Raw genomic sequence first — 27,434 nt, forward strand, 5'->3', positions numbered from 1 at the left:
AATATATATATATAATTTGTGTATAATATTGAAACAATACTATTTGTCCACCATTTCAGAGGACATCTGAACAGTCTCCACCCCAAGAGAGTCAGCCTTCCCGACTCTTGTTCTTCAGACCCACAAGCTTCTCCTAGCCGCTCTCCGCACCCTTCACCATCACGGTCACCATTACTACAAAGGTTCACGCGGAGAGGGAGCAACTTCGAGACTGTCATTGATGACAAAGTTCAACCACTGAGAGCAATTGATGAAAGTAAGGCAACTTTCACATTGAGCAGAAAAGTTTTCTGTATTGCATCGGTTTGGTATTAGCATGGAATTGTGCTCTGGGAAGGAGGTGTTTTCAACCACTGATGGTAGTAATTAAGGCAGCATTCACAATGAACAGTATAGTTGACTTTTGCACCTGCTTGACTGACATAGTGTGTAATTTTCCTAGTGTCATCCTCTTGACTTCTGTTATACTTTTTCATGCCCATTTTTGTATGTTGGTCTTCCATCCAAACCCAACCTGCCACATTTTCTCTTCATCAGGATATCACTTCCCTGTCCCATTTCAGATATCTTCAAGATCTACTGTGCAGACCACACCTACACTACTCTGAGACAGAGGATGGGGGCCAGTGTAGCAGAGGTGCTGCAGAACGCTGCCAACAAATTGTGCCTTGGAAACGACCTCTTGCTCTGTGAGGTCAAAAGTAATGGAGGTTGGTTGATTTTCAAATTACTTTCAGTAGGGTCAAAGGATATTTGTCTAGAAATTAGAATTTTGTAGAAGTATTAATGTGTTAGGTGTAACAGCATGGTGGAGATTGTGCTGTTGCTACATTGGAGACAGTTTTGAGTATTGGAAATAACATGTTTTTCAAAAATAAAATATTATAATATCTATGCTTTTTAGTGAAAAGGAAATTGCCTGTGGTGACTTGGTGAAATGTCAATTAAGTGGCCTCTACCTGATCTGAAACTGTACAACTTATGCTGTTTAATTGGACTAATGAGTACTTTCAGAGAGGGTAATATTCAGTGAAGATGACCTGTGTGTTACCACAGGACTGAGTGTTAATGGAAGGTTGTTCATTGTGCCAAAAGAACACCTGGATGCACTGGTAAACATGATGGCACTGTTTTCCTGCACACCTTACACACTATCACATCTAACACACTGACATGCATAGAATACTGTCACATCTGACACAGCTGTCACACTTAACACAATGCCACATTTGACATACAGGTGATCTCAATAAATTTTTTCACATAAACACTCAAAATCATGCACCTCTCGATCATTATTTATTTCTGTATTCCTTTCTTAGCCTTTCTTATGGACTTTTAAGCAAGGTATATTTAAATAATTTATTTATTTGCATGAGAAAAGAATATTTTGTAATTATAGTTTGTGAAATACAAAAGAAGATACAAACTGGATTTGAGGATTTTACAATAATGCAAGCAGTTGAAATAGTTTATTATGTATATTTCTGTTTACCAGACTCCACTGCCAGAACAAGACGGCCCTACTGAGAACACATATGCCACATTTGAAATCATGGGCTCTAAGGACATCGCCTATCACCTCACTATGTACGACTGGGAGCTACTCAACACTATGCATGAGGTAATGTACAAGACTCCAGCCAGGAATTTGCTTTGTCACAAACTGCAAAATTAATTACAAAAGATATTTCAATAGACTGTTGACCTTCTTCATCTGAGTGACAAATGGTATATCTTGTAACATATAATTGAAGTTGCAATTAGACAAAGGACCCCTCCCTGCCACATAATGAAGTATCTTCACGCCTCTGTGGAAGCATCGAAGGTTTAACACATATGAGAGCAAACTGTAATAATATAACGTAATTTTCAGGTGCATGTGTTGTTTATTGCACTCTCATATGTCATGAAATATGTCAACGGCCTCTCAAGGCGCCATTCTGTTCACGCCCAAAATCCACACCTCATCCTTTATTATCTAACACTTCATAAAATCTATCTGCAGTACACTGCATAACTCCAATTATCATGTATCTCAATCATTTCTTATGGAAAATTTTTCTTTTTTTTTTTTTTCTTGAACTGAGCTGACATTAAAATGAACATGCTTCATGTTACTGGAACAAATTTTCTGGCCCCTAAGTTAGGCATGCAAAGTATATTCAAACCTATTAAAACCTTACCCTTTCCAACCTCTCACTGTCACACCACTTATATACTGTTCCATCTGTTTTCAGTATGAGATGATCTACCTCATTTTTGGTCGCAGTAAATTCCAGAGAATCTCAGCTAATTTCGACCGCTTTCTGCAGAGGTTTAACGTAGTGCAGTACTGGGTGCTGACAGAGATGTGCCTCACGCCTAATCTGGGGAAGAGAGTTCAGATGCTGAAGAAGTTTATTAAGATTGCAGAGTAGTAAGTATTTACGAACAATATAAGATGAAATTCTGATTATCAAAATATACATAATAGTATTGCTATGTAGTTAAGATATGTGTCTTTTTCTTAAGTTTCCCATACTTATTTAGTGTGAGGCTGTTAATTTAGTTACACTACTGATTCTAGTGGAATCAGATATGAACATTTTTGAATGTATCTTTAAGGAGGATGCATACAGAAGCTTCTGTTGTAAGTTCCTTTATTGCCATATGTTGCGCCTTGCACATGAACATCAACTTCTTTATATATTGCTTGAATTAAAATTTCTTTTCTTAAGCTGCCTTGAGTACCAGAACTTGAATTCCTTCTTTGCCATAGTAATGGGACTGAGCAATCTGGCTGTGAGCAGACTGTCCCAGACCTGGGAGGTGAGAAACAACTAACACAATTTTTATCTCAGCTAACATAATAATAATCTCAACTAGCACAATCATTGTCTCAACTAACACAATTGCTGTCTCACCTTTCACAACTTTTATCTCAATTAACACAATCACTGCCTCTGCTAAAACAATTAATTTTACTTATTTTTCATTCTACTAAATATATACAAATTGTGAGTAAATGTTTCATGAATTTGAAAACATTTAGCTTATTTTAATTTGATATGGTCACTGTTGTAGAATATGTGTCCTTTAAGAAAATGTATAATATCCTTTGATTTCTGTTACCCAAAAGACTAATCTTTAAATTAATTTGTTTGGCAATAAACACACACATACATGTAGATTATGACAGCCTTCATTGTACATTTTCTAGAAACTTCCTAGCAAGATGAAGAAGTTATTTTCTGATTTTGAAAGTATGATGGACCCTTCCCGCAACCACCGTGTGTACAGGCTCACAGTGGCAAAGATGGACGCCCCATTTATTCCATTTATGCCCTTGCTCATGAAAGGTAGGCACGTGGCACGAGTGGACTTTTCAGTCTCATGTTATCATTCCAAAAACTGTAGATTTATTTCAAATTTATACAATAAAATTTTAAAATGAAGGGGTGCAGAGCATGTATGTACGTGTATGTGCAAAAGGCAAAAAGCATTTTTGAAGGCACTATAAATTGTCATAGATTTAAGCATAAGCTCTTGTATTATTTCAACAGTAATGCATTGCAAAGTTAGGAAGGTTCAGTGCTCATTACTCACTCCATGCTGACTGGTTTTATGGCGAAGTTTTGAAATACTTTAGCTATTTGCATGGTTTCATTGTTTGCTTTCGTTTTATTTCTGTATGACAGACATGTCTGTGTATTTCTTTCCAGATCTGACTTTCACTCATGATGGCAATAAGTCTTATTTTGATGGTTTAGTTAACTTTGAAAAGATGGTGAGTTATATTAAGCATTATGTTAAACAAATTTAAAAAGAAACAATTACATTGTTTTAGACATTAAGGACTTTAAGGAATTTTTTCATTATTTTTTCCTGAAAGCAGTCTTGAAGTTAACACAGTATGCATGAAATGTTTGAAGTGTATGATCATGCTACATGTATAATGACTTTGGTTTTTAAGTTTAGGTCTGTTGTACTATGAACTCATGGAGAATACAATTAAATATTTATGTTGTGTTTCAGCATATGGTAGCTCTGACAATGAGATCCATCAAGTTTTGCAGGAGCAAGCCTCTAGGTGAGACATTGGACTGTAGATACTGGTAAACTCAAACCTAGGTGGATTTTTTAAAATTAACATATTAGGCAAAACTGCCAAATTCTGAAAATATTAATTTCAAATTTTGTGAAAGCCATGGTTTGAGTTTTACAAGTGACACACACACACACACACACACACACACCAGTAATTTCAGAATAGTAAAAGATTCCTTCAATATAAACCTGAGTGAATAAATGATATTAATACAGTAATTTGTAATCTAAGTCCGGTGTATAAGAAAGTAATTTAGATACCTTCATTTGTTCATTGAAAGCTAATACTGTTTGTGGACTTGAAAAGATAAACAGAAAATTACGTAATATAAGTAGATCCATGTATAATAGGTCCTATGTTATACTGATTCATGAATGCTCTGAAATCAGTAACTATTCATTTCAATTTTAATTAATATTATTTCAGAAGTGGAACCTCCTACAGTGGGAAAGAATGCTCAAGATGTCAAGAATTACGTCAGGAATATACGTGTGATAGACAACCAGAGAATATTGACTCGACTGTCACAAAGACTAGAGCCACGTAGGTCCTGATCCAACACAGTGACATAGTTGTGGCTTTTGGTTTCTGAACCTTTCTCTGTCATCGTCATGAGAAGCGATGAGAAATTGAGGTCGTGGTTTTAAAATTGCAGAGTAAGGTGTTTTTTTGTGTGATCATCAAAGCCTACAGAAGGAGAGGGTCTTGACTGATCAAAAAAGACTATAGAAGATGATTAGATGTGATCAATAAAGAGTACAGAAGACCCTGCGTGATCAAAAAAGACTACAGAAGTAGAGGATATTGTGTGATAAAAGAAACATCTTTAAACAGAAAAAGTGGATCAAATATGATCATAAAAGACTTGAGGAAGAGGATCTCATGTGCCCAATGAGGAAGACAGTGACAAACTTCAATCAAAGGTGCCAAGAAAGTTTTCTATTTAAACCAACAGAAGATTTGTCAGAATATCTTGTTCCTAACTTTACTCTTTGGAAAATAGTAAAATGGCTAACTTTCCAGTTATGTAATGCCACTGAATCAACTTGTCTTCATGGTGAAGAACAAAAAGATAGGAGTTATTGAACACAGTAAGGTTACTTTATATTTTTTCTAGTAACTTAAAATTCTGCATCAGGATGTTCATACAATAAGAAATTAATTATTTAAAATTAAAGAAGTGGGTACACCCATCATGTAGTGCCAGTGTTTTTGTAAAATTCACATAAGATTAAAGGTGCCAGACATTTAAAATTGAACAACTGGTGCAGTTAGACCTGACATGATTTTATATCAGTTTGAAACACAACTGTTATCATAATATAACAAACTAGAGAAGTTGTACATATCATTTAGCTTATTGAATCTTGAGAATGAAAGAAAGTAAATGCGTGCCACATTTCAAGGATTTTGAAGTCAAATCTGTAGTTAGAAAGAATTTTACCAGGTATGTCAGGAGTAACTTGGCGTAAGGGCTTGTGTGACAGACAGCCAGAGGACATTTATAGTCCGGTGGCTTAAGGAAAAAATCGTGACACGACGGATAAAAGCACCAAATTTTGCATGTGGGTACCTTTTGACATTCTAAATCAAATTAGAGCCGTAGCCCACGGTAAAAAATAACCGTTTGGCAAAAAATCCAAAATGGCCGCCAATTTATTGAATTCTTTAGAAATATGTATATACCTAAGTTGATTTTTATCAAATAAATTATTTTCTCAGTGTTTTCCACACCCTTATTACCCATTTTATTCATATATGTCAAATAGCAAACAAGTTCCCTTGGACTTTTTGAAAAATCCAAGATGGCTGTCATTTGCCATAGAAACAGCCATAGGAATACTAGTGATCAACTGCTAGAACGAACTATCAAATTAAGTCTGCTTCTCAGATCTTTGTTACCCACATTATATGTTTGTGGTGAGTAAGTACGAAGTGTTCTTGGGCATTTTGGAAAATCCAAGATGGCTGCCATGTGCCACAGGAATTCTAGTATACGGGGATTCAACTAATGGCAACTGGAAAGATTAATTTTTCACTATCAAATTAAGCTGGTTTCTGAGTGTTTTCCACAACCTTTCTACCCACACAATATGTATGTGGTGAGTAACTATCAGTATTCTTGGGCATTTTGAGAAAATCCAAGATGGCCGTCATATGTAATAGGTTTACATTCTAGAATTACAAAGGGTTGGAACTAGTGGCAGCTAATTCACTATCGAAATCAGTTTATTTTTTTAGTGTTTAACACATTATTATTACACTGTGATACATATCTAGCAGGTAATAAATATGCATATTTGATCATTTTGAGAAAACCCAAGATGGCCGTCACTGGCCATAGGAATACTACTGGAATTACAACTGCACATCCATGGCTTTTCATCCACTACCAGGGTGAATTTGTGTTTGCTGTTCAAGTTTAACCCATCCTTATTAGTCTTATGATATATATCTTGTGGGTAAATAGTGTGCATCCTTGGATATTCTGAGAAAAAGATACCTATACAATTTAACACAGGAATAATAATGGGTGGGTTTCAATTGCTGCTAGGGAGGCATATGGTTCATTATACAATTACATTTCCATGGGTTTGTTTTAAAAATAATTTATGTTTTTCATTCCATTTATTATTACCACTATGATGTATACCTGGCCTGTAGCATGTGTGTATCTTTGGGTATTCTGAAAAAATTCAAGATGTCTGCCTTTTGTCATTAGAATATTTGAACACATAATCAAATGATGCTAGAAATACACTGAGTTGTTAACGTTGGATCTTTTTTTGATGTTTTTCATATCCTTTTTATCCTTATGAAAGGCTCTGTGTGTTTTGAAAGTTTATGATTCCTTGAGAAAACCCAAGATAGCTGCCAGTTGTCATAGGAATATATCATTCAAATGCACATAGGTGTCATTTAATAGAACAGTTCAGACATTGATTCCAACATGAAATAGAGCCGTTTGATGTTTAAACATGTTGACATCCTTATTTACCTTACTCTTTATAAATATGGTGTGTACCAAGTGTGCATCTTGCGTATTTGAGAAAATTCAAGATTGCTGCAATTCACAATAGGAATAGTACAGTCAACTACTGCCAGAGCGGCAAAATGAATTTTGTTTCTCTGTATTTCCCACATTCTTTTTGGACTTTAAGATATCTATCTGGTGGGTAACAAGTGTATACCCTTAAGTATTTTGAAAAAATATCATGATTACCCTCATTTGCCTTAGAAGTGCCTATAAAATCTAATGCACCAGTTTTCCTATTTTCTTGGATTTCCCCAAAATGATAAAATATGGATTTTAATTACCTAACAGAAACCGAGCAGACAAACGACATTGATTCACCGTTGAATCAACGTTAATTTTGGTGGATCAACATTGAATCAACGTAGAATCAATGTCGTTTGCCTGCTGGGTATGTATCATGGGATAATAATACTAAAAAACAGAATAACAACTGAATTCAGCTTCATTTCATTTGTAAGCCTATCTCTCGCAGGTATTAACTGAACCCCACCTTCTATGGCTAATGGCAGCCATTTTTTTTGTTTTGTTTTAAGAAAGGATACACATAACATTCTCATCACATATATATATATATTATGTGAATTAAAAAGATGTGGAAAATACTCAGAAACAAACCTAATTTATCAATTAATATTATATCTCCATGGCAGAAGAAGCCCTATGTGTATACTAGTATTCCTTTGATATGGGGGCCATCTTGGATTTTCCTCGAATTGCCTGTGAATAAAGGTTAGTTTCTCACCACAAATATGTTATTTGTGTAATAAGAAACAAAATTAATTAGATAGTGGGCATACATCTTCCTAGTTGGCATCAGTTAGTTGAAAACCCTTGTACATGTTCTAGTATTCCTATGCCATACATCAGCCATCTTGGATTTTTCAATAATAAGTCCAAGGACACTAGTTTGGTATCTGACACATATGCATAATATGGGTAATAACGATGTGGAAAACATTAAGAAAATACTTAATTTGATAAAAATCAACATAGATATGTATATATTTCTACAAAATTTCACAAATTGGCGGCCATTTTGGATTTTTTGGCCAAACGGTAAATTTTTTCCGTGGGCTACGACTCTAATTTGATTTAGTATGTCAAAAGGTACCCACATGCAAAGTTTGGTGCTTTTATCCGCTGTGTCACGATTTGGCCATTTTTTTGCCCTAAGCAACCGGACTATTAAGTAAATTTTTACAAATGTTCAAAACTCATGTAGGTCCTGATCCTGTGTTGCCATGGCAGAGTAGTTCTTATTAGAGAGCTTCAGAAGTGTTTGTCAGTTGACAAAATAAAAGTTTTATTTACATACAAAAGTTATCACTGACAGGTCTAGTTTATCAATACATTTTATTTTGTTTTATTTATTTTATTTTCTCAAGTGTATAAAAAAAATATAATACAGTCAGTGACAGTGTTACACACGTTACAATGCACCATAATAATATTTATGATTATAAGATGAGGCAGAATATTTTGTGTTGCAATGGATGGAGTCATCTACAAAGCATGAGGTGGTAGTGCTTACAGATGACAGGAACAAGTATGCTGGGAAACAATTAAGGGTTTTTCCAGAAATGTTTTAACAGGACCCAATTCTGGCTGTAGAAGACTGGCACAAGCAAATGTCCGCGTCATGAAACATTTCAGATAAAATAATCCTGAAAGTAACCTCAAGTTATTATGAGGCAGTTTAAGCAATAAAAATCGTTTGTACATACTGGTTAGATATTTCTATTCAGGTATATTTTGAATTATTTTAAATTCTTCTAGCCTTTTACTAATGTGCTTTTAAATATCTGTTTATAACAAAAAGCCAAGTGAAACAATTATTTGAATTATTATATGTTGATATTTAGAGTGTAATTTTCTTTAGTGTAAAGCGAGTTTACTGCTGCTGGAAACTTTCTGAAAATATTTGTTTTTAGTACTGCTCAGTCAGATCCCTTACTAATACCTTGTTTACATCGTGAGCCTATGTGTATGAGCCGAAGTCCTTTTTAATATCATGACAAATTTAATTTCATGGTTCAAAAAATAAATGTACAATTTGGATTTTTAAAATTGTCGCCTGTAACTATAAATATTCTTCAAAGTTTATTATTATTAGTACCACCAGCGTATACGCTGGCGGTACTCATGGTTTTAGTCCCGGCCCGTCTCGTACAGCTCCGCCGGCTCCGCCGGCTCCTGCGGCTCCGCCGGCTCCTGCGGCTCCGCAGTCGGGCGCCGGAAACAAGTCACCGTTACCGCTTCTCCTCCTAGACCGCAGGGACCTGTGTCCCCATCTCTTGGATTTAGGTCACATATAATCTCAACTTGAACCCCCTGGTATTTTTGTCTCAGTTAGTGCATTGGTCTGGGTGTGACGCTCACTGAAATGCACCCTTGTCAAAATTTTTGAAAATTTGATGCTAAATATCTCCCAAACTGAAGGAATTATGGAAAAAGTTACTATAGAGGTCTGACCAAAAGTCATATATGGAGTTTCCAAATATGCCCTTGGATTTGACATTTGACCTTTATTTCAAGGTCAAACAGGCCAAAATTTTCTAAAAATGGGAATTTTCTGCAAAAAAAGAATTGTTTGTGCCAATTTTCAGAAACTACACAGACCTAAGCTTTCATATTACAGTGGGGACTACTATTTAGGGACTCCCTTCATCTTCATGGGTTTGGGGTCAATCGGTGCATTTTCACCGGAGAAGCAGTCATTTGATGCCAAAACTAAAAACTCTGTAATTGTGGAACTGTTTACACTAGAGACGTCTTGTTTTTTGCATTTAGTACAGCTTGTCAAGCACAATACTGGAGGTGGTGTCCATTTTCTTATTTTCCATACGGTTTAGGAGTTGCACTTTATTAAATAGTACAACAATGCAATATTCAGTAGTTAACATAAAATGAAAAAACACTCCCAAAATTAGCAGAGATACGCCCATAGAATTTGAATAGAAAGTCATTAACTAGCAATCTAACTGTGACCTTGATATTGACCTTTGACCTACTTTTCATGATGAACTTCACTTTGCAAGTTTTCTGGTCCTTAATTATATCATCAAAACTAGCAGAGATACACCCATAGTTACCATTGAACTTGAATAGGAAGTGATATACTGACAATCTTAGAGCGCATTCCCAGAGATTAAGATCGATCTTACTTGATCGACCTAACTCCCTGCAGTTAGCCGACCGCACACGGAATTTAATTATTCCCTTACAGCTTTTAGTAGGCAGGACAGGCATTTAAGCCAGCTATGCTGACAGTAATCTAGTGAGACTCCCCATGGGGATAGATCGATCTATAATCTGTGGAAATGGGGTCTTACTGTAACTTGGAAATTAGCCTTTGACCTTCTTTTCACTGGCAGTCTAACTCTGACCTTCAAATTGATCTGTGACCTACTTTTCATAATGAACTGCACTAAAAAAAAATCCCTCCCTTATATCTCCAAAACTGGCAATAGTTGCTATTGATCTTGAATAGGAAGTTATATACTGGGAAACTTTTACTTTGAAATTGACCTTTGACCTATTTTTCACCATGAACTATAGTTTGCAAATTTTCCCACCCTACAGATGCATGAATAGGCAGTTTTTTTTCCACAAAAGCCAACTGATTGCCTGCATATATATATATATATGCAGCAGTTATATATAGATATACTTGCTTTAATGCATGATTAGTTTGACATTAGTACCCATTTGGTCAGCTGTACATGTGTACATTTAAAGCAATAATAACTCTTCCTTTGAGATTCAAAATTCCGCAAGAAATACATTCTAAACAACACACGGAAATATATTATACTGCATTTCACCACTAAAACAGCTGTTATTGTAGTAAAACTAAAAACTGTGCTTGTCAATAGGGCTTTCGATGCCTTTCTTCCGGGTCGTCAAGGCATTCGTTGCCAAGGATTTTGGCGCATCACGCAGATTCAACTATATTTTGTTGTTTATCTTTTTTTTTTCAGCACTACCCAAACAAGCTTTTCACTTTTTGGGTGGATTCAATTTCCTAAATTATAATTTCTCTCCCAGTTTTGATATTCTAATTATTTTAAATGTCAAAACAGCTGCATCAACCCATTTTTAAATTTTCATTAATATATATGATACAAACAAGCACAAAAATAAAGAATATACGATGTTGCCCATGTAGGCCAATATCAACTACAGAATAAAAGGCAGCACGGTTTAACCCAAATATAAACAAAATTTCAAATATTGTTTCCATCACAGTTAGTGAGGAAATCCTACATTCACAATGATACTACATCCTTGTATTTGACCTTTTACTTTTGCCCACCTGATTTAAAAAAAAAATTATCTATGTAAAATGATAACCCTTGTTTACTGCATTTTATACAGCTTGTCAACCCCTCCCCCTTCTTTTTCCTTCCCATACGAATGTGCTTACTCCAGCTGGTGGTACAATACCAGGAGGCGGTATCGCCTCTCTGATCCTCTAGTTACTATTACTTTTGCACCTTGTTATTCATTTTAGTCAGAATGCATTTTTTATCACAAAATTATAAATTATTAGTTATGGGAAACTGATATCACATAAGAGGAAAATATATTATTAAATCTGTCAATGTATTAATCCAGTTGCTATGTCTATCGCTGACCAATGCCTACATTATTACTTCAAAAATCCAGTATTAGATTTTTTTCATGTCCTTTCTCTCTCTTGTTGTAACTGATGTTCTTTGTACATTTTTGCTACTTGCAGTTCTTCATGGGGCATAGATTTTGAACTTTCATTTTTAAACAGAATAAATGACCCTTATGTTAATACTGTTACATATGAATCGTTGTACAGAAAGCACTATACAAAGAATATAACTTGTCTTTTATATTCTTAAAATGAAATAAAAAATGTAACGAAAAAAACCCTCACATTATGCATATTCTTGTATTGCTTTTTTCAAAAGGCGCATATCCATGTTGCCTGGTACACAAGTTGTGTGGTGAAACAAAAAATACAAAATCCTTTACTTTGCAATTAATTTATCACTTCTATGTGAAATACGCTGATAAAGCACTTCGTTTATCACACAGTGTACATCTTTGCACTTTATAAAAATTAACACGACAGCACAACAAGAATTAATCGTCTGGACCTCCCATCTCCATGTTAAGACGTCTGGCATTTTAATTTCTTCAAAGTATGTTCTGTTTTGAATTTAAAAAACTCTACAATTCCACCATTTAATATTCACAGCTGTCATAAAAATAGTGTTTGTACTTGGAGTTTGACATATTGAAGTATTTGAATATTTTTTATATTGCCATTAATTCTCCCTTCCTGATGGCCAACTACAGAAAGTTTTGCATATTTGACAAAGGTGAGAATAAACAACTTCACACTTTTGTAAAGTAAATTTGACAATAAAATTTAATTTTATGAATTAATATGAGACCAAATTCTAGCCCTAAAGACACTTATGCAAGTTTTGCTTTACACGTCGAAAAATGTTCTGTCATTTTAAAAAATTAACATCTTAACAATATTAAAATGCATAATAACAATAATAAAGTTAATCATTAAAAAAAGTTTGATGCAGAACTGAAATCTTGAGTGATTTAAAGGGGTAAAATAATCAAGTGTTATTAAAAATAGGTTTCATTCTAATGTGAATAAATTAATACTTCAAATTATGCATGTCAGTGCTTCACCCTTCTAAAAATCAATTTGCACATGAAAACTACTTCCCAATTTCAATAATTTGACACGTCATTTTTGGTCAACATATCAATAACTTCAGCAGCTAGGGACATTTCTCTTTATTAGCCTGCGTCAAAAGTTTCCGTTTCACAGAATCTCTGTCAGCTCTTGCAAAAGCATGTTTTCTAACACTGTTTGCACGTTTTTGTGGGCTGTTCCTCTTTTTGCCAGGACTCCTCTGCAGCCTATTCGGACTGGTTGAAATAATTTTAGCACTTTTTGTCGGAGACACCGAACCCTGCGTCATCTTGGCATATTTCCAATTTTTAAGAAACCTTTCCCCAGAGATGTCACAACTTGAAGGAGAAGCAAAACAATCTTTCCCAGATCTCTCCTCTCTACAGCGCAAAGTGTTAGGGCTTTTCACGGGACTCGCAGAGAGAATCTTTAAAGTTTTACTAGGCGAAATGTTGCCCTGAACCATCATGGAATACTTCCAATTCTTCCATTTTCTTTCCCCAAAATTTGGACTTTGGGCATTTTTTGATGGGCTCGTCTTGCACAGCCGCCTACTTGTCCTGCCACCTACATCTGGTTTTACTGGAGTCTGTGCCTCAGCCTGATCAACAGAAGTGTCAAATGCCATGCTCACTGAGCGTCTGAAGGCTTTGGATTGAAATACATTATAATTGTAAACTCTGGGCTTTTCTGTTGACTCCTGTCGAGTATGACAATTATCATCTCCCCAAGAGTTTTTGGATACATTTAGAGGATTTTTCTGAAGATTTCTCCTCACAGTTTCTGCTCCATTGGAAGGAGTCACACTTAACTTTCCAGCAAACAATTTCCTACCCTTCAATCCAGAAGACTTCCTCTTTCTGTTCATGGCAGAATTTTTCAGACTTCCCCTAGATTTACTCATGGCTGAATTTGACCTCCTTGGACTGATCACAACATTGGGGTCTGTAGCTTTTAGAGAACAGAATGCCTTTCGTCTCCGTTGGGGGCTTGCATAATTAAAACGAATTTCAAAGTCTTCTTCATGAATGTCATACGCATCATCAATCACATCCTTATTTTTTACTTCCAGGGAGCGCCTTCTCACTTTGTTTCCATGCTGTGCTGTAGCTGCACTGATTTCTGGGATAGTGGATGCAATGGAGTCCACAGAGGACGTACTTCGTCTGCGCCTTCTTTTGAAAATCACCTCGTCTTGCTTTTCTCCTGTTACCAGCAAGGATGAGTGACTTTTAGACCTTGCAGCTTTCCCACGTTTAGTTGACACGGACTGTCCATTGTCAGTTTTAGTAACATTTTGACCCGAAGTCACCAATCTTGACGGATTTTCTTCCTCTCCTTCATCCCTGACTGAGGCGCCCTCTATTCTGCTGCCTGAAGTATATCAATAATCAGCATGTTTTTGTATGAAATAATAATTACCTATTCAATATACTAGGCAGCCCATCTTTTTAAAAACAACAAATATCAACTTTCTGTTTGGGATTTCACACTTAGCAAATGAATACAAGATATTACTATTCAAAATTATTGTTCTTTTTGATTGAATTTTCTAGCAGTCAAAAATCTTAATATCATACTTTTTTCTAACAAAATTCAGTTGCTTAAAATTTATCTAATATCATACTTTCTTCTAACAAAATTGAGTTCTTTGAAATTCAAAGGAAAGGCACTAGCAATATAACTGTGATGTATAACTTCCCACAATACTTACTCTTTCTGGACCTGCTTAGCCTCTCTTTCTTGACACGTCTGGTCGCCCCTGACTGAAGAGGGGCTGAGGTGATTTCAGTCCTGAGTGGCGTAGAGGTATTTAGCGGAGGTGGACTAAACTCTATAATTTCACTGGAAGGTTCCAGACCTTTCCCCTGTGACTCAACAAGAGTGTCCACATGGTCACTTGCTGGTTCAAAACCACCACTCTGGCCTTCAATTTGGTCCGATTGTCCAATCTGTCCATTGTCCAGCGGTGTCACATGCTTAGCAATGCTAAGGTGAATGTCATCAGTCTTCTCCTCCACGGAGTCCACCTCTGAACCAGGGACTTCGATCAAAATCACTTTGGAGGTAGAATTTTTTCGGGTCACTTTTATGATTTGCACACTCTCCTCATCTGTGCCCCTCTTATGGACACCCGACTCGTTAGTATTATGGGACTTAAGGGCGCCCTGGACGGAATTCCGCCTGCTGTTGGCTTTGCTTTGCGATTGTCCGTGCATCTTTACTGAAGATGTCTGTGACTGATGACATCGGACTGCCACTGTCGTTGAGGAAGCAACTTGGTTTTTGGCTCTATTTGTCTGAAAACCGTTACTTTTTATTTTTTCCCTTTTTCCCACCATGTTTCCACCCTTTACGACTCCATGGTCACTCCCTATGTTTTGACTACCCCTGGCTTTTTCGTTCCTTTTCACATCCTGTCTTTCCATCTTTCTTCTTTCCAGCTGTATATTTTCCAGACAACAAACTTCCTTTAGTAACTGATAAATCCCGGTCTTGCCTTCTTCATGACGGTAAGGGTCAGTTGTCCGAAGTGGAAACCTCGTAGTGACCATCTTGACTGGACTTTTTATCGGACTCTTCCTTGGTGATTTCCTCTCTGGTGGTGGGATCACCATCAAGTTTTTCTGAGAAATTTGCTGTTTTTTCCCTCTCTCGATGCTGTCCTCAAGATAGTGGTAGCACTGGTCTGCCCAGTCCGAGGGCTCGTTGATGTCGTCCAGACTGGTGTTAATATGCATCTTGAGACTGCGTAAATAATGGTCTTGTTTCTCTGCTTCATAATCTGAAAGGACAAGATCGTGTCTGGTGAGATAGCAATTGATCATTTATATAGGCAATTCATGGTAACTAGCACAACACACAGCTGGGGTAGTATATGTGAGATACCTTGTTAAATACTCTTAGAACAAAGATGCAAGATAAGCAGTCTTTCAGCTTTCAGATTATTTGCAAAATGCAATCTGGTTGGCTTGGTTCATCAAGTCTTTGTGAAGACCTTTTTTTTTTTACATCGTTACCTTTTTTTCTAAAACAGTGCCCTAGATCTCTGAGCAGGTGGATGAAAATAAAAAAAATCTTCCCTAGCTAAAAAATAGTTTATAAAGGTAAACCTTCAAATAACCTGCCTCTAACGCAAACTTCATACTTACTAGTCAAAATCCACTCAATCTCAGAATTCTCGTCAATCTCAATTTCCGTGAGGTCCACATACGACACATCAGTTGGAAGTTCCGGAATGGCATCATTAGAATCATTAAAACCTGCAAAATCTTCACCATCAATTTCACTCTGGAACAACTTCTGCATGCTGCGATCACTCAAGACTCTCCACGTCTTTTTAAGCTTCACTTTCCGCTTGTTCAACATTTCCTCCTTCTTGCCAAGTTTTTTGGACTTTTTCACGCCACCTTCCTTGACTTTACTCCCGGCAGGTTTTTCGTTCTCTTTAGTAGGGGAAACAACAGTGCCACCTTTAGTCCTTCTCTGGGATTTAACAGATTTTTTGGAAAGATTTGCACTTGACTGAGCAGGCTCTGTCTCCACTAACAAATCGACACCTGCTTGTTTACGTTTCCTACCAGTGCCCCTTGTTGATTTTATTGGTGACACCACGGCGGCAGTGGTGGGATCAGACACTAACGAGACACTCTTGTCTTTGTTACCCACACCAGTCAAGTCAGTTCTTCTACAAGGAAGGGGTAAAGTTTCCTTACTAATTGGAGTAGAGGTGACATGCATTACGATTATATCATTGCCAGAGTTTGTCTTCTTTCCACCTGTCTTACTGTCTGCTGTTTCTTTTTTGGCATCAGGCGAAGACGCATTGAAGGCAGGCGTAGCACTTTGCGATTTATCACACACAGTTTCATTGTTTTTAGTAGCAACTTCTGTGCTCTGATTAATACCATTAGTAACAATATTTTCTGACACGGTCACCGCCTTGTCTACATCATCTACACCACCAGCTGGCAGTGGAATCACTGCTTCTGTTGCAGTATTGTTTATAGAGGTCTCCAAGCTTCGTCTTTTCCTTTTCCTTGACAGTGACAGTCTATCAGGATCATTAGTTTTACCCCGATTACCAACTTCTTTTTGAACTTTGTCCTCTATTTCTTGACTATGAACTTGAACAGAACTGCTTTGTACTCCCTGACCAAATGGTGACTTTTCTGAGCACACAACAGTGTTTACATCAGTTTGAGCTAGTCCTTGGTTTTTATCTTTATCTTTAACCAACTTTTCTTTAGTCCTTCTCATCGTCCTTCCTTCCACACTGCCACATCTTTCATTGCTCTCTTCAAGGTCAACGACCTCCAGTCCAAGGTCAATGACCTCTTGGGGAAGGTCTGCGACCTGTTCAACTTCAATAATATTAAGGTCTGGGTCAGAAGCCTTCTCTGACACAGGCACTGGCTCCAGCAGCTGCTTGGTCTTTAAACTTCTCAGGTTGCTCTGTCCTTGCTGTTCTCCACTTTTAGGTGCTGTTGAAGCAGGCTTTGATTTGAACAGAGCTTTCTTTCCCTTCGTGGTGCTGGTTTGTGCTGGGCTTACAGTTTCTGCAGACTTTGCATCTTTGCCTGCCACAGGTCTCTGAGAATTTGAGGCCTTGGATGTCCTTCCTGCTGCTGGTGGTGCCCTCTTTTCTGGTGTCAACAGTTCAACTTCCTCCCCTTCACTGCTGCAATAGAAAGACAAAAATAATGAGTATTTTGAACAATACTAAGCCTAAGGTGTTCAAAATTCCACTGGTTTCGTATGTTTGGTATGACCAATGGAAAAGGTACAATATTGATCGTAAGAGATGAGGGTGTGGTCTTTGTGCGGCCTGGGAGACACAGAAACTGTTAACTCTTTTAGCTGAACATATTGGCCATCACCATTATTGTTTGCTTATATATTTCATACATTGAGACACTAACAGGGGGCTGTTCCTGTCGCACTTACCTCTGGGCCTCCTGTAAGTGTAACGGATGGTAGTCCTGCACGTCTCTCAAGAAACGATCCATGTTTGGCCCTCGACTGATCAACAAATCCAGATTTCTCCACGGACTCTGGTTGTCCTCGTAGGTGCGTTTGTGCTCCTTGGAGGCTACGTGCTGGGGAAAGAAGGAGACAATGAACCATCAGCTTCATATTTCAAGATTCTTTTCAATGAGTACTTAGATATAAATAGTCACAGAAGACTCTCTCTCCATACCTCAGTATGAGGCTATAAAATATGAGTTGCATATTCAAGTGGAACATTCAAATTGTGCAATGTTCATAATTTTCAGCCAATAACAAAGCAAAAAAAAATGTCATCTACAAAATTTGACTGGGATAATAATTTGAGTTATAATTGGCTAGTTTATGCATTAGAAGTATTATCATTTAAGGTCTAAAATGATAATGATAAGTTGATTTTCAGGATATATATAAAGGAAATATGTCTTTTGGCAAATTTAAAATGTGCACTGTACACCTTTGAAAAGTACATGTTGGGTTTACTTGTAGTAGAAATGGATATACCCAACAGTGGTATGCACCCACCTTATCAATGTTATTATAATGGAGCTTGCACATTTCACAGTATCCTTTCTTGGCATCTGCCTTTCTTTTGGCTTCCTTCATTCTCTTCAGCTCGCCAGCAGTCACCAGTGTATTCATGGCATCAGATGTGCCTGCCTTAGCCTTGCCTGACCCCTGCCTGGATAGGATAAAAACAAATGTCATGAACTGGAAATGATACTTCTTATAATATTAGAGAAATGAACTGGAAACAAGACTTTCTCCAGAGAGCCATCTAGCTATCATTTGGACAGCCACGGGCCTCAAAAGACAGCCTATATTTTCAAATACAATGGATGTCTTATGAAATTTTTTGACCATATATTTTTGATTCGAATGACTGTAAATAGCTGACCAAGTAACCGATCAACATTACAGACTCACTCATGACAAACACACATTTTGTGAAATATGTGAAAACCTGTTGCATAAAAATTTATAATAACAGTTGACTTTTTTCCTTATAGTAGGGCACTTAAGTATAAGACAATGATACAAATAGAGCAGATAACAAATATGCAAATATTCCACCAAATTTGTATCACTCAAGTTTCACATTCTTTATGAAACAACCTTTCACCAGTTACAATATAATTATTTAGTCCTTTACACTTCACTCACCCTCGTCTTTGCGGCGTTCCTCCTGTATTTTGTTCATCAACCTCCTCTTGTTCCTGGCCGCCCTCAGCCCTTGGTTCAGGCGCAGCACCTATAGCCTCATTATCAAATGGACACGTGCCACCAGGTGAGGCTAAATTCAAGATGGGCCACGTGTCAAATTCTTTGTACACAGGCTTGTAATGCTGGTTTCTGGCTTCAAACTTCAAGGACTGGCCACCAAGCTGTTTCTTCTCTGAAATCAGATTTGATATCCCATTAACCTAAAAATAATCTAGAAATCTATTTCATGAGAATGTCAGGGTTAAGATAAAGAAGGTTTTTCACAAGACCAAACTCACAGAAGAACAAATAAATATCAATATTTGTATTTCAACCATAGACGCCATCAGTCTAAATACTCATTCACATTTAAATGTTGCTGCAATTTACTTTTTAAGCACAGCATTAAGATTTCCCAGGCTTGATTATGTCTAAATTTATTAATAAGTGGCATTTTTCACAAATGGTTCCATTTATATTTTTATGTTTTTAAACTCCATCAAGAACATTACATTTTCATATAATAATTATGTGTGTTCATATATTAATAAGTCCACTTGAATTTACTTCATTTGTTTCATTTTTTTTCTTTCTTTACAAAATCAAAACGTTATACATAACCAACTTATACCTGCTCTAAATTTGGAAGGAGTATCATCTTGAGTTTTGGCGACTTTTTTACATTTGCTAGTTTCCCCCATAGTTCCTTTTTCTGCCAACCATTTCTCTACAGCTAACATAACAAATGAAACTCCAATCAAATGACAAAAAATCAATATGTAAAAATACAGTCCAGTTAATTATGGAATATGATAAATGTAATCCACTGTAAAAAAAAAAAAATTATCAACATTTTACAAACTGTTATTCATGGGGATTTATCCACTATTTTATTAGACTCTCTGAAACTTACTTGAGATGTGAATGATTCGAACTCCAAACTTTTTGGCATTTGCAAGAATATTGCTGGTCCCCTGAAAAAAAAAGATAAATACTTTTTCCATTTTTTATTCTTTTAATATGATAATAAAGTCCTACAGATAAAGGCTAATCCTGAACCACAAAAACATTAATTATCTGTACTTTTAAATTTAAGCGACAAACAACAGAAAACCCAGTGTTCTCCACAATTCAAAATTATAAGGTGGGGGAGAGTGATTGTGGTGTGGGTCAGGCGCTCGCCATGCTGGGGGCATGGGGCATGCTCAGTTGAGTTTTGACAAATTGGCTTTGAAATGCTACCTCAGATTCAAAGTTCTTGACTTAGCTGGTATAGGGATGTGACAAGAGAAGTTGTAAAACAGGGAAGAACCCCCCCCCCCAATATTATCATGATGTAATCATATCATACAAAAACCAGGTCCTTTCCCCGCCCTCATTCACACATTGTACAGAGGAAATTATTCAGCTAAAAGAAGACAGAATCTTGTCCATATCAACAGAATCACTGTCATTCTCTCAAACTGGTCTTATACAGTGGCTATTTCTAGCCCCAACATGTAAAGGCTGACCACTCACCCTGGACCCTTTAGCTGCCTGCTGGACAATCTTCTTCCCTCTGGACAGCGTCTTCTCAGCGTCCCCCTGGGCAGGGGAATTGGTCTGGGGGGACTCCACCCCTGGGGACGCCAGGTTGAATGGACTGGGGGTAGAAACTGCGGAGTGGTCATTGTCTCTGCACTCCCTGGCGGTCAGCTGGTTGGTGACTAGGTACTTGATGTCTTTGCTCAGGAATTCTTCTAGTCTCTACAATTTCCAAAACAAATATTTAAAATTAGTAATCACTGGATTTGCCTTTAAAAAATAATAAATAAATAAATAAATAAATAAATGCTCACATATCTATAATCAAAATGGCATACTTTCACTAATTTAAAGTGAAATACAACTAAAAAGTAACAATATGAGATATCTTAATAAAAATATAGGGGCAATTGTTGGTTCTATCAAAGTTGATACAGAGCTATTGGCTGGAATTAAATGATTGTTGTTAAATGACTATGTGATTACCAATACCAACTGAAACAACACATTACTTAGTGGATTATATATAACTGTTCCAAATATTGGCAAAATAAGTGATACTTCACTGATAAAAATAAGGTTAACTTTTTAATAATTTTTTGGAACCAAAAATCCCAGTTATAATATCACATGGCATTATGATCATGTCTATTTTTAAAAGCAAAATAAATATGGGTTAATGCCCCAACATGACACATCACATATTCTAAATTTTATTGTGTACAAGATGTATTCATACAATTTTCTAAATACTTAAAGAAACGCGAAGGGGCAAAATGAACCTCAATTCCTTTTCACAAATTCTGATTATTTTTTTAAACAGAAAATATTTCATATTAATTATTGATATAACACAACTCACAGCCCCATGCTTGATGAGATCCTCTTTCAAATTCCTCAGCTTTCCTTTGTATTGTTTGGACCCTGTGTAGTTGGTGAGGTGAAGATAGAAACTTTTGCCCCTCAATGGTTTCAGAGAGTCAGCTTTCTGTCCAGTATCACAATCTGAAATAGGGGCATATAAATCAATACCTTGTCAGGAATAAGGAGGGGAAACAACCAAAACTGAATGTAGAAAGATATTCAACAGCAGAGATTTGAAAGGGGAATGATGCAAAATTAAGTACATAGTTTCCTCACTACTGGCGTACTACCTAATTAATGTACTTGGTGCCATATTAGAAAAACGTAAGTTTAGTATGCCTTAACATTACCGCAGAATGTCCAAATCATTTACGAGGAAATATTGTAAATACATAATATACAAGTACTACTAATCGAAAGCCACGTTCAATAATTACATAACTTACGCTTTCCTTTTAATTTTAAACAAATCACAACTTCATCGATTACGATATTTAAAAATGAAAAAGAATTCTAATGCCACATTACCTTTAGGTTTCGTCGAATTTCCACCTTTTGATTTCATTTTAATGACAAATTTTGGTGATTTTCACTTCTTCATTCTGCAGGCCTAGGGCGGATGGGGGTCCTCGAACAAAAACAATCAACAACTTACTTGGGACACCTCCCGTTTAGTTTAAAACCCAGCGACATAGCAAAACCTGTTGTGTATTCAAGCTCTACACATAGTAGAATAAATGACGTTTAACCCAGTTTCGGTAGCGATTAGCTAGATTTTTGCTAGTTCTCTCAAACATGGCTCGTTTTTACAGATTTGATCTCGCTACTGTTCGACTCCATTTGCATTGTTGGCGCCAGTGGCTCTGCAGCCAAGTCGAAAATATGATTATATTTGGTCATACGCAAACTAAATAAAATAAGAAATAGCTAAAAAATTATAAATAATATTCAGAAATATCGAATGTTTATAATTTAAAATATACCACATATTTAATTTTGTTTATTTTATGGCACTAGGACCGCATCCAAAATTTAATTTTATAGAGGTCGCGTCAAAACCAGAAAGCCCACAGTCTTAATTCTGGAGAGGGGCAAATTCAAAACGTGCGTTAAAACGTTTAAAGGTCATTAAAAATTATATTGCTGTAGGTTTTGTACATGCTTTACCTTGGTGACCGAGTAAAAGTGTTGAAGAAAGTTACTAGTAAGCTTTTGCTGTTTGACTGCTTGGTTGTGCTTTAGAGTTTACTGAAAATGGTCACGTGACAAAATAGGTCATTTAATTAGGTCAAAGGGAGGGAGCAGATAAGCATGAGTCTACACATGCTTCTATTCTCACATATCTCAGAGGAAAGGCAAAGACAAGGGACATTCTCTTTTGCAAAATTATTTTGTAACAGTTATGGCGAAATCTGTTCAGAGACGTGGAAAAGCTGACGGAAGACAAAAGCAGCGCCAGGAAACACAGTCGACTCCTTCCTCCAAAAACAAAACAAACATATCTGACACAGGGGACCAAAAGGCGAAATATGTGATGTTTTCACTAGGACTGTGTATCATTTTAGGACTGATTTTACAGCCATATGTTTCTTCATTCATTGGTACCCTGAAAAGCGTCCAAAATGAAAAGACTGATGAAACAGCAGAAGTGAAAAAAAGCAAACCCCAACCGAGTTCAAGCAATGGACAAAGTATCTCACCTAAGTCTCAGACCCAGTCAAGCTCAAAGACCTCTAAAGCACCAAGTCAGGATCAGCTACCAGATGAAGTAAAAAATTTTAAACCAACAATTTTAGACGCACTTGTTGCCAAGAAGATATTTGCTGATGGTCGGCGTATACCCCCAGTAGAGTTGTTACATCAGAAGACCACCAATAGCACTGTGAAGTTAGTACAGTTTGTCAGCCTGAGAATGTTTTAATCACAATATTTTTTACCCTTTTAGTTATTTATGTGGTCATGGTTGGGGCATGGGCTCCCTGAATCTGCCAATGGAAACAGACGAAATTTAAATTCACACAAATTTTAGTCGACAGTAACAAAACTTTACTTATTTTCTAATTTTTATCATTGTATGTGAAATTTACCAGTCTCTATATATCCTTTACAAGAGGGGCTTAAAAACAGAAAAAGAATGCAAAAACTTTCACAAGTGTTTTGGAAATCCATTTAAGGTACTGATGATAAAGGGGAAATAACTGTTACAGTACCAAGTAAATTCCAACTAATTATTTGCATTAAGGTCAATCACTCTTTGTCTTTAAACTACTCTTTAAACTACTACTAGTACATTAATTATTCCAGGGTCTACTTATTCAATGATTTCCTATCAGAAGCGGAATGTGACGGTCTACGTAAAGCACATGACAGTCATGTGGCTGCTGCTACGGTGGACCCCATTGTTTGTTTTGACAGTATCACCACACTGCGAAGACACCTGAAAGATGCCAAGAAGAAAATCAAAGTTTCCCCCAAGGATTTCACTTCTGGTAACATTAGACAGCACCCTAAGTTTTTAAGGGCACTATCTAGAAAGTCGTCATTCTAGCACTATACTTATTGTATGCCTCCTCTTTCTGTCTTTAAAACTCGGGTTGCATGGTTGCCACATGTATATCACAGGTCATTAAGCATGCACATGTATGCTCCTGAATGAGTTGTGATACAGAACATGAACCATAATACCATTGTTTACAGCATCTCACTGTCTCACAGAACAGACATTAAAATAGCTTATTGTGATACCATAGGGACATTTAATTGATTCATGGCACATCGTTAGATGTAAGAATAATTTATACTTTAATGCATGCATACGTTTTCATCCACCTTTGCCAGGAGAAGGTTTTTGTCAGTTAATCCGTGGAATTCTTTTACAATTCACAGGAACAACATGTTTGAATGAGAGCTTTTCACGAGACTTCAAGGCGTTTACTAAAGGCAACTGGAGCTTCAGCACAGCGTTCTACCCAGGGGAGAGCAAGTTTTCCAAGGTGTTTGAGCACCGTGTGGAGCAGGCCACAGCTTTGAAGAAAGAAAATGGAGGAAAATTTCAAATAACCTCTTATCCACTTGGAGTAGGTGAGTATGTGCATATGAATGCTTTTGTTTCAAGCAGATTTTTGAGACATTTATGATTTATGTCATCTTTTGCAATATAAATGTCTTCATTTCAGGTGATGTTCAATTTGAAGATCAGAAAAGGCAAAAAACATGTTCTGCAATCCAACAATAATACTTTGAAATTTCTAATCCTTATTTTAATGATCCCCACAGGGTATAAAAAGCACACAGATTGTTTAGTTGGCAGTCAAGAAAAGAGGGACAGATTTGCAACGATATTAGTATATTTGCAAGATGTGGAAAAGGGAGGAGAGACAAAATTTCCAGGTAATAAAGTGCCAATTAAGATGACTTAGTACTTGTGTATGTTTCATCTGGTTAAGATGAGTGCATGAGTGTGATAAGTGATTTACTAAAACTGTTGCTTTCAACCCTTACATTTTAAATAAGAATTTTGTGACAGGAGTTGTGTAAAACACTTAAAGATTCCAAACAGAAAAGATTACTGTTTGGTTACAGAATTTCATTAAGATTGTTAGCTGTCATCAGCATTGAGTTTTATTGTTTTATTGTCTTATTAAATCTAATTGTATTGTTTTGAGTAATAGCAATTTGAGTACTGTATTATTCTTGTTCTGTTAGAATATATTTTAACATGTTCCAGAGTTGGGGATTTGGGTGCGTCCCAAGAAAGGTCGAGCATTGGTGTGGACCAACATGGACACTAAGGGTAACTGTGACCCCCTCAGTATCCATGACGCAGCCATAGTAGAGGATGGTCACAAGTATATACTTCAGAGATGGTGAGTGCCACCATTATTATTATTATTATTATTATTATTATTATTAGATAATAGATAATACTTCTAAAATCTTATCATGTTTATGGACTGTGGCCGCATTCACATCGAGTTGAGCCATGGCTCTACAAAGCCACGAACTAAACATGGCAGATGTACATGAAAGGAAAACCGCCTAATCTTTTCATAGGCTCTCCACCTCTCACACGCCTCCCCATGTGTCATCCCAATGGAGCCGAGATGTAATGACTGTACCCCCGCAGGGACGATGCATGGGGAGGCGTATGAGAGGCAGAGAGACTATTAAAAGATTAGGCGGTTTTCCTTTCATGTACCTCCACCATATTTAGTTCGTGGCTTTGTAGAGTCATGGCTCAACTCGATGTGAATGCAGCCTGTGATTTAATTTTATCTCTGCCAAGAAAGTAATGTTTTTGCAGGTGCTGGTTTCTCTGTCTGCTTTTTTTTTTTTTTTTTTTTTTTTTTAATCAACATTACGGAAAAAAGGTTGTGGATGGATTTTGAAAAAGACAGAAATATGCTTATTTAGATTGATTAATTTTTATAGGTGATTCATCAGTTGATTAAGTAATCAATTTATAATGAAGAAAAATTAGCTGCATTAGCAGAGGTTTGCACTCTCCAAGCGCTTTGCTAGTTATGCAATATATTATTAGGGGAATGGCATGAAAACAAAGTTACTAAATCTGAGTCCAAACCTTTTTAAAATGCCTGAGTATTACTGTGGGATAGCAATGTGTGAAGTTTCATTGAATTATGGACAGTCTTTGAAAAACTAAAATTTGTCTTGGACATTTTGTAATCCATTGAATTATAATGTGCATCTTTTAAGGTAATGAAAATTTGATTTTTTAACCATCTAGTATTATACAATTCTCTCATTGCATTGCAACAGGTTTTACTGCAAGTTTGGGCCTTTTCTTATCCACTCAATAGAACACAAATTTCACGTGAAATTTTACTTTGAAACAGGTATTACTACAAGAGCTTTTACTCCCTGGGGAAGAGACCCCCAGAACCTCCCCTCCCCGCACGGGCGCCTGGCACACCACGCGTGACATGTGATGAGTATGAGCAGGGTAGCTGTCGCTGGTACGATGAGTGGAACTTTGAACATGTGTTAGAATATGAGCGACAGAAGCACATCTTAATTTGATTTTGAACTGCAAGATTTTTAGACATCCAGTTGAAATAATTTATAGACTAATTTTTGAATAATTATACTTTGTTATATTATAAGTACCATTATAGTCATGGTAATTCATCTGTTGACACCAATAGTCTTGAAATAATGTGAAAATTTTTGTGTATATATATATATGTGTGTGTGTGTTAATTTGTGATCTGTACTTCAATGTAGCTGTTAATTTGTGGTTTATGATTTTTAGAGTTTTTTTAAATATATAAATGAAAAGTACACATTCCTGGACATAAGACAAAAAAACACAAACACACCTGGTGTTTTTATAATGCATATCATCTCAGAAAAAGTACCAAATGAAAGCATTATTATGCAGAATTTAGTGCTGCAGGGAAAGGGGTATTGATTTGCCTAAGCATTTATTATAAATATTTTATTTATGAGGATTTATATTGATGGAAAGGAAACATAGAACTTCATATGTATGAACTGTAATTGTTCTGTTTACACACTTATAAGTTGTCATCTTTTAAGTTTTTTTTTTAATTAAGTTACATTTTTGTGCCAAATTAATTTTGCAAAAAATGCACTTCTTTATATTTTATTTCTGCAATATTTCTTAATGTATCAAAAGCAGGGTTCCTAAAGTAATATCCAAGAACTTGAATATTTAGTCTGTATGATATAAATAAAGCGCATAATTTCAAATATTATTTTAGACAAATAAATGAAGTTATGGATGGTTTATTCCACTTCAGATTTTTATTTTATTAGTTATGATTGATTAATACATTTTCTGTCAATTATGCTAGAGTTGTTAATGCGGGGGGGGGGGGGGGGGGGGGGGGGGGGGGGGTGTTATCACCCATCCTACAGTAGGGCATGTGCAGTGTGACATCCACCATTGAAAATCCTAAAAACACCATCTACTCTCTACCCCTGCCCCTTTTATTATTTTTTTAAATACTGCTTAGTATGTTCTATTTGAA

At 36.4% G+C, this 27,434-nt stretch overlaps 3 protein-coding genes across 7 annotated transcripts in view; 2 read left to right on the forward strand and 1 right to left on the reverse strand.

The window, feature by feature from the left end:
* The window catches only part of LOC106158702 (rap guanine nucleotide exchange factor 4), a 72,480-nt gene extending 63,243 nt beyond the window's left edge, over positions 1-9,237 (forward strand). For all 5 annotated transcript variants that reach the window (XM_087013433.1, XM_087013431.1, XM_087013432.1 and 2 more), the window contains 11 exons: positions 60-256; positions 564-710; positions 1,015-1,112; positions 1,499-1,624; positions 2,241-2,419; positions 2,721-2,811; positions 3,203-3,341; positions 3,705-3,769; positions 4,018-4,072; positions 4,517-5,597; positions 8,318-9,237. In XM_087013433.1, the coding sequence (XP_086869559.1) occupies positions 60-256; positions 564-710; positions 1,015-1,112; positions 1,499-1,624; positions 2,241-2,419; positions 2,721-2,811; positions 3,203-3,341; positions 3,705-3,769; positions 4,018-4,072; positions 4,517-4,644 (1,225 nt within the window). In that variant the 3' untranslated portion in view covers positions 4,645-5,597; positions 8,318-9,237. The remainder of the gene's footprint in view (positions 1-59; positions 257-563; positions 711-1,014; positions 1,113-1,498; positions 1,625-2,240; positions 2,420-2,720; positions 2,812-3,202; positions 3,342-3,704; positions 3,770-4,017; positions 4,073-4,516; positions 5,598-8,317) is intronic.
* A 2,739-nt stretch (positions 9,238-11,976) lies between these two features.
* Positions 11,977-22,298, reverse strand: LOC106181120 (uncharacterized). Its single transcript, XM_013565416.2, has 11 exons — positions 21,949-22,298; positions 21,419-21,561; positions 20,551-20,778; positions 19,946-20,006; positions 19,664-19,765; positions 18,994-19,225; positions 18,355-18,511; positions 17,770-17,921; positions 15,975-17,503; positions 14,537-15,607; positions 11,977-14,196 (listed from the first exon to the last, which is right to left on the reverse strand). The coding sequence occupies exons 1-11, from the start codon at positions 21,983-21,985 to the stop codon at positions 12,908-12,910; spliced, it is 5,001 nt and encodes a 1,666-aa protein (XP_013420870.2). The 5' UTR covers positions 21,986-22,298; the 3' UTR covers positions 11,977-12,907.
* A 249-nt stretch (positions 22,299-22,547) lies between these two features.
* On the forward strand, positions 22,548-27,210 carry LOC106181130 (uncharacterized). The gene is made up of 6 exons (XM_013565428.2): positions 22,548-23,307; positions 23,725-23,909; positions 24,307-24,501; positions 24,697-24,810; positions 25,148-25,286; positions 26,277-27,210. The coding sequence occupies exons 1-6, from the start codon at positions 22,823-22,825 to the stop codon at positions 26,458-26,460; spliced, it is 1,302 nt and encodes a 433-aa protein (XP_013420882.2). The 5' UTR covers positions 22,548-22,822; the 3' UTR covers positions 26,461-27,210.
* The last annotated feature ends 224 nt before the right edge of the window (positions 27,211-27,434 follow it).

Source organism: Lingula anatina, chromosome 5, assembly GCF_051362555.1.
Source record: "Lingula anatina isolate TDL-2025a chromosome 5, LinAna3.0, whole genome shotgun sequence".
In the NCBI taxonomy this organism is placed as follows: Eukaryota; Metazoa; Brachiopoda; class Lingulata; order Lingulida; family Lingulidae; genus Lingula; species Lingula anatina.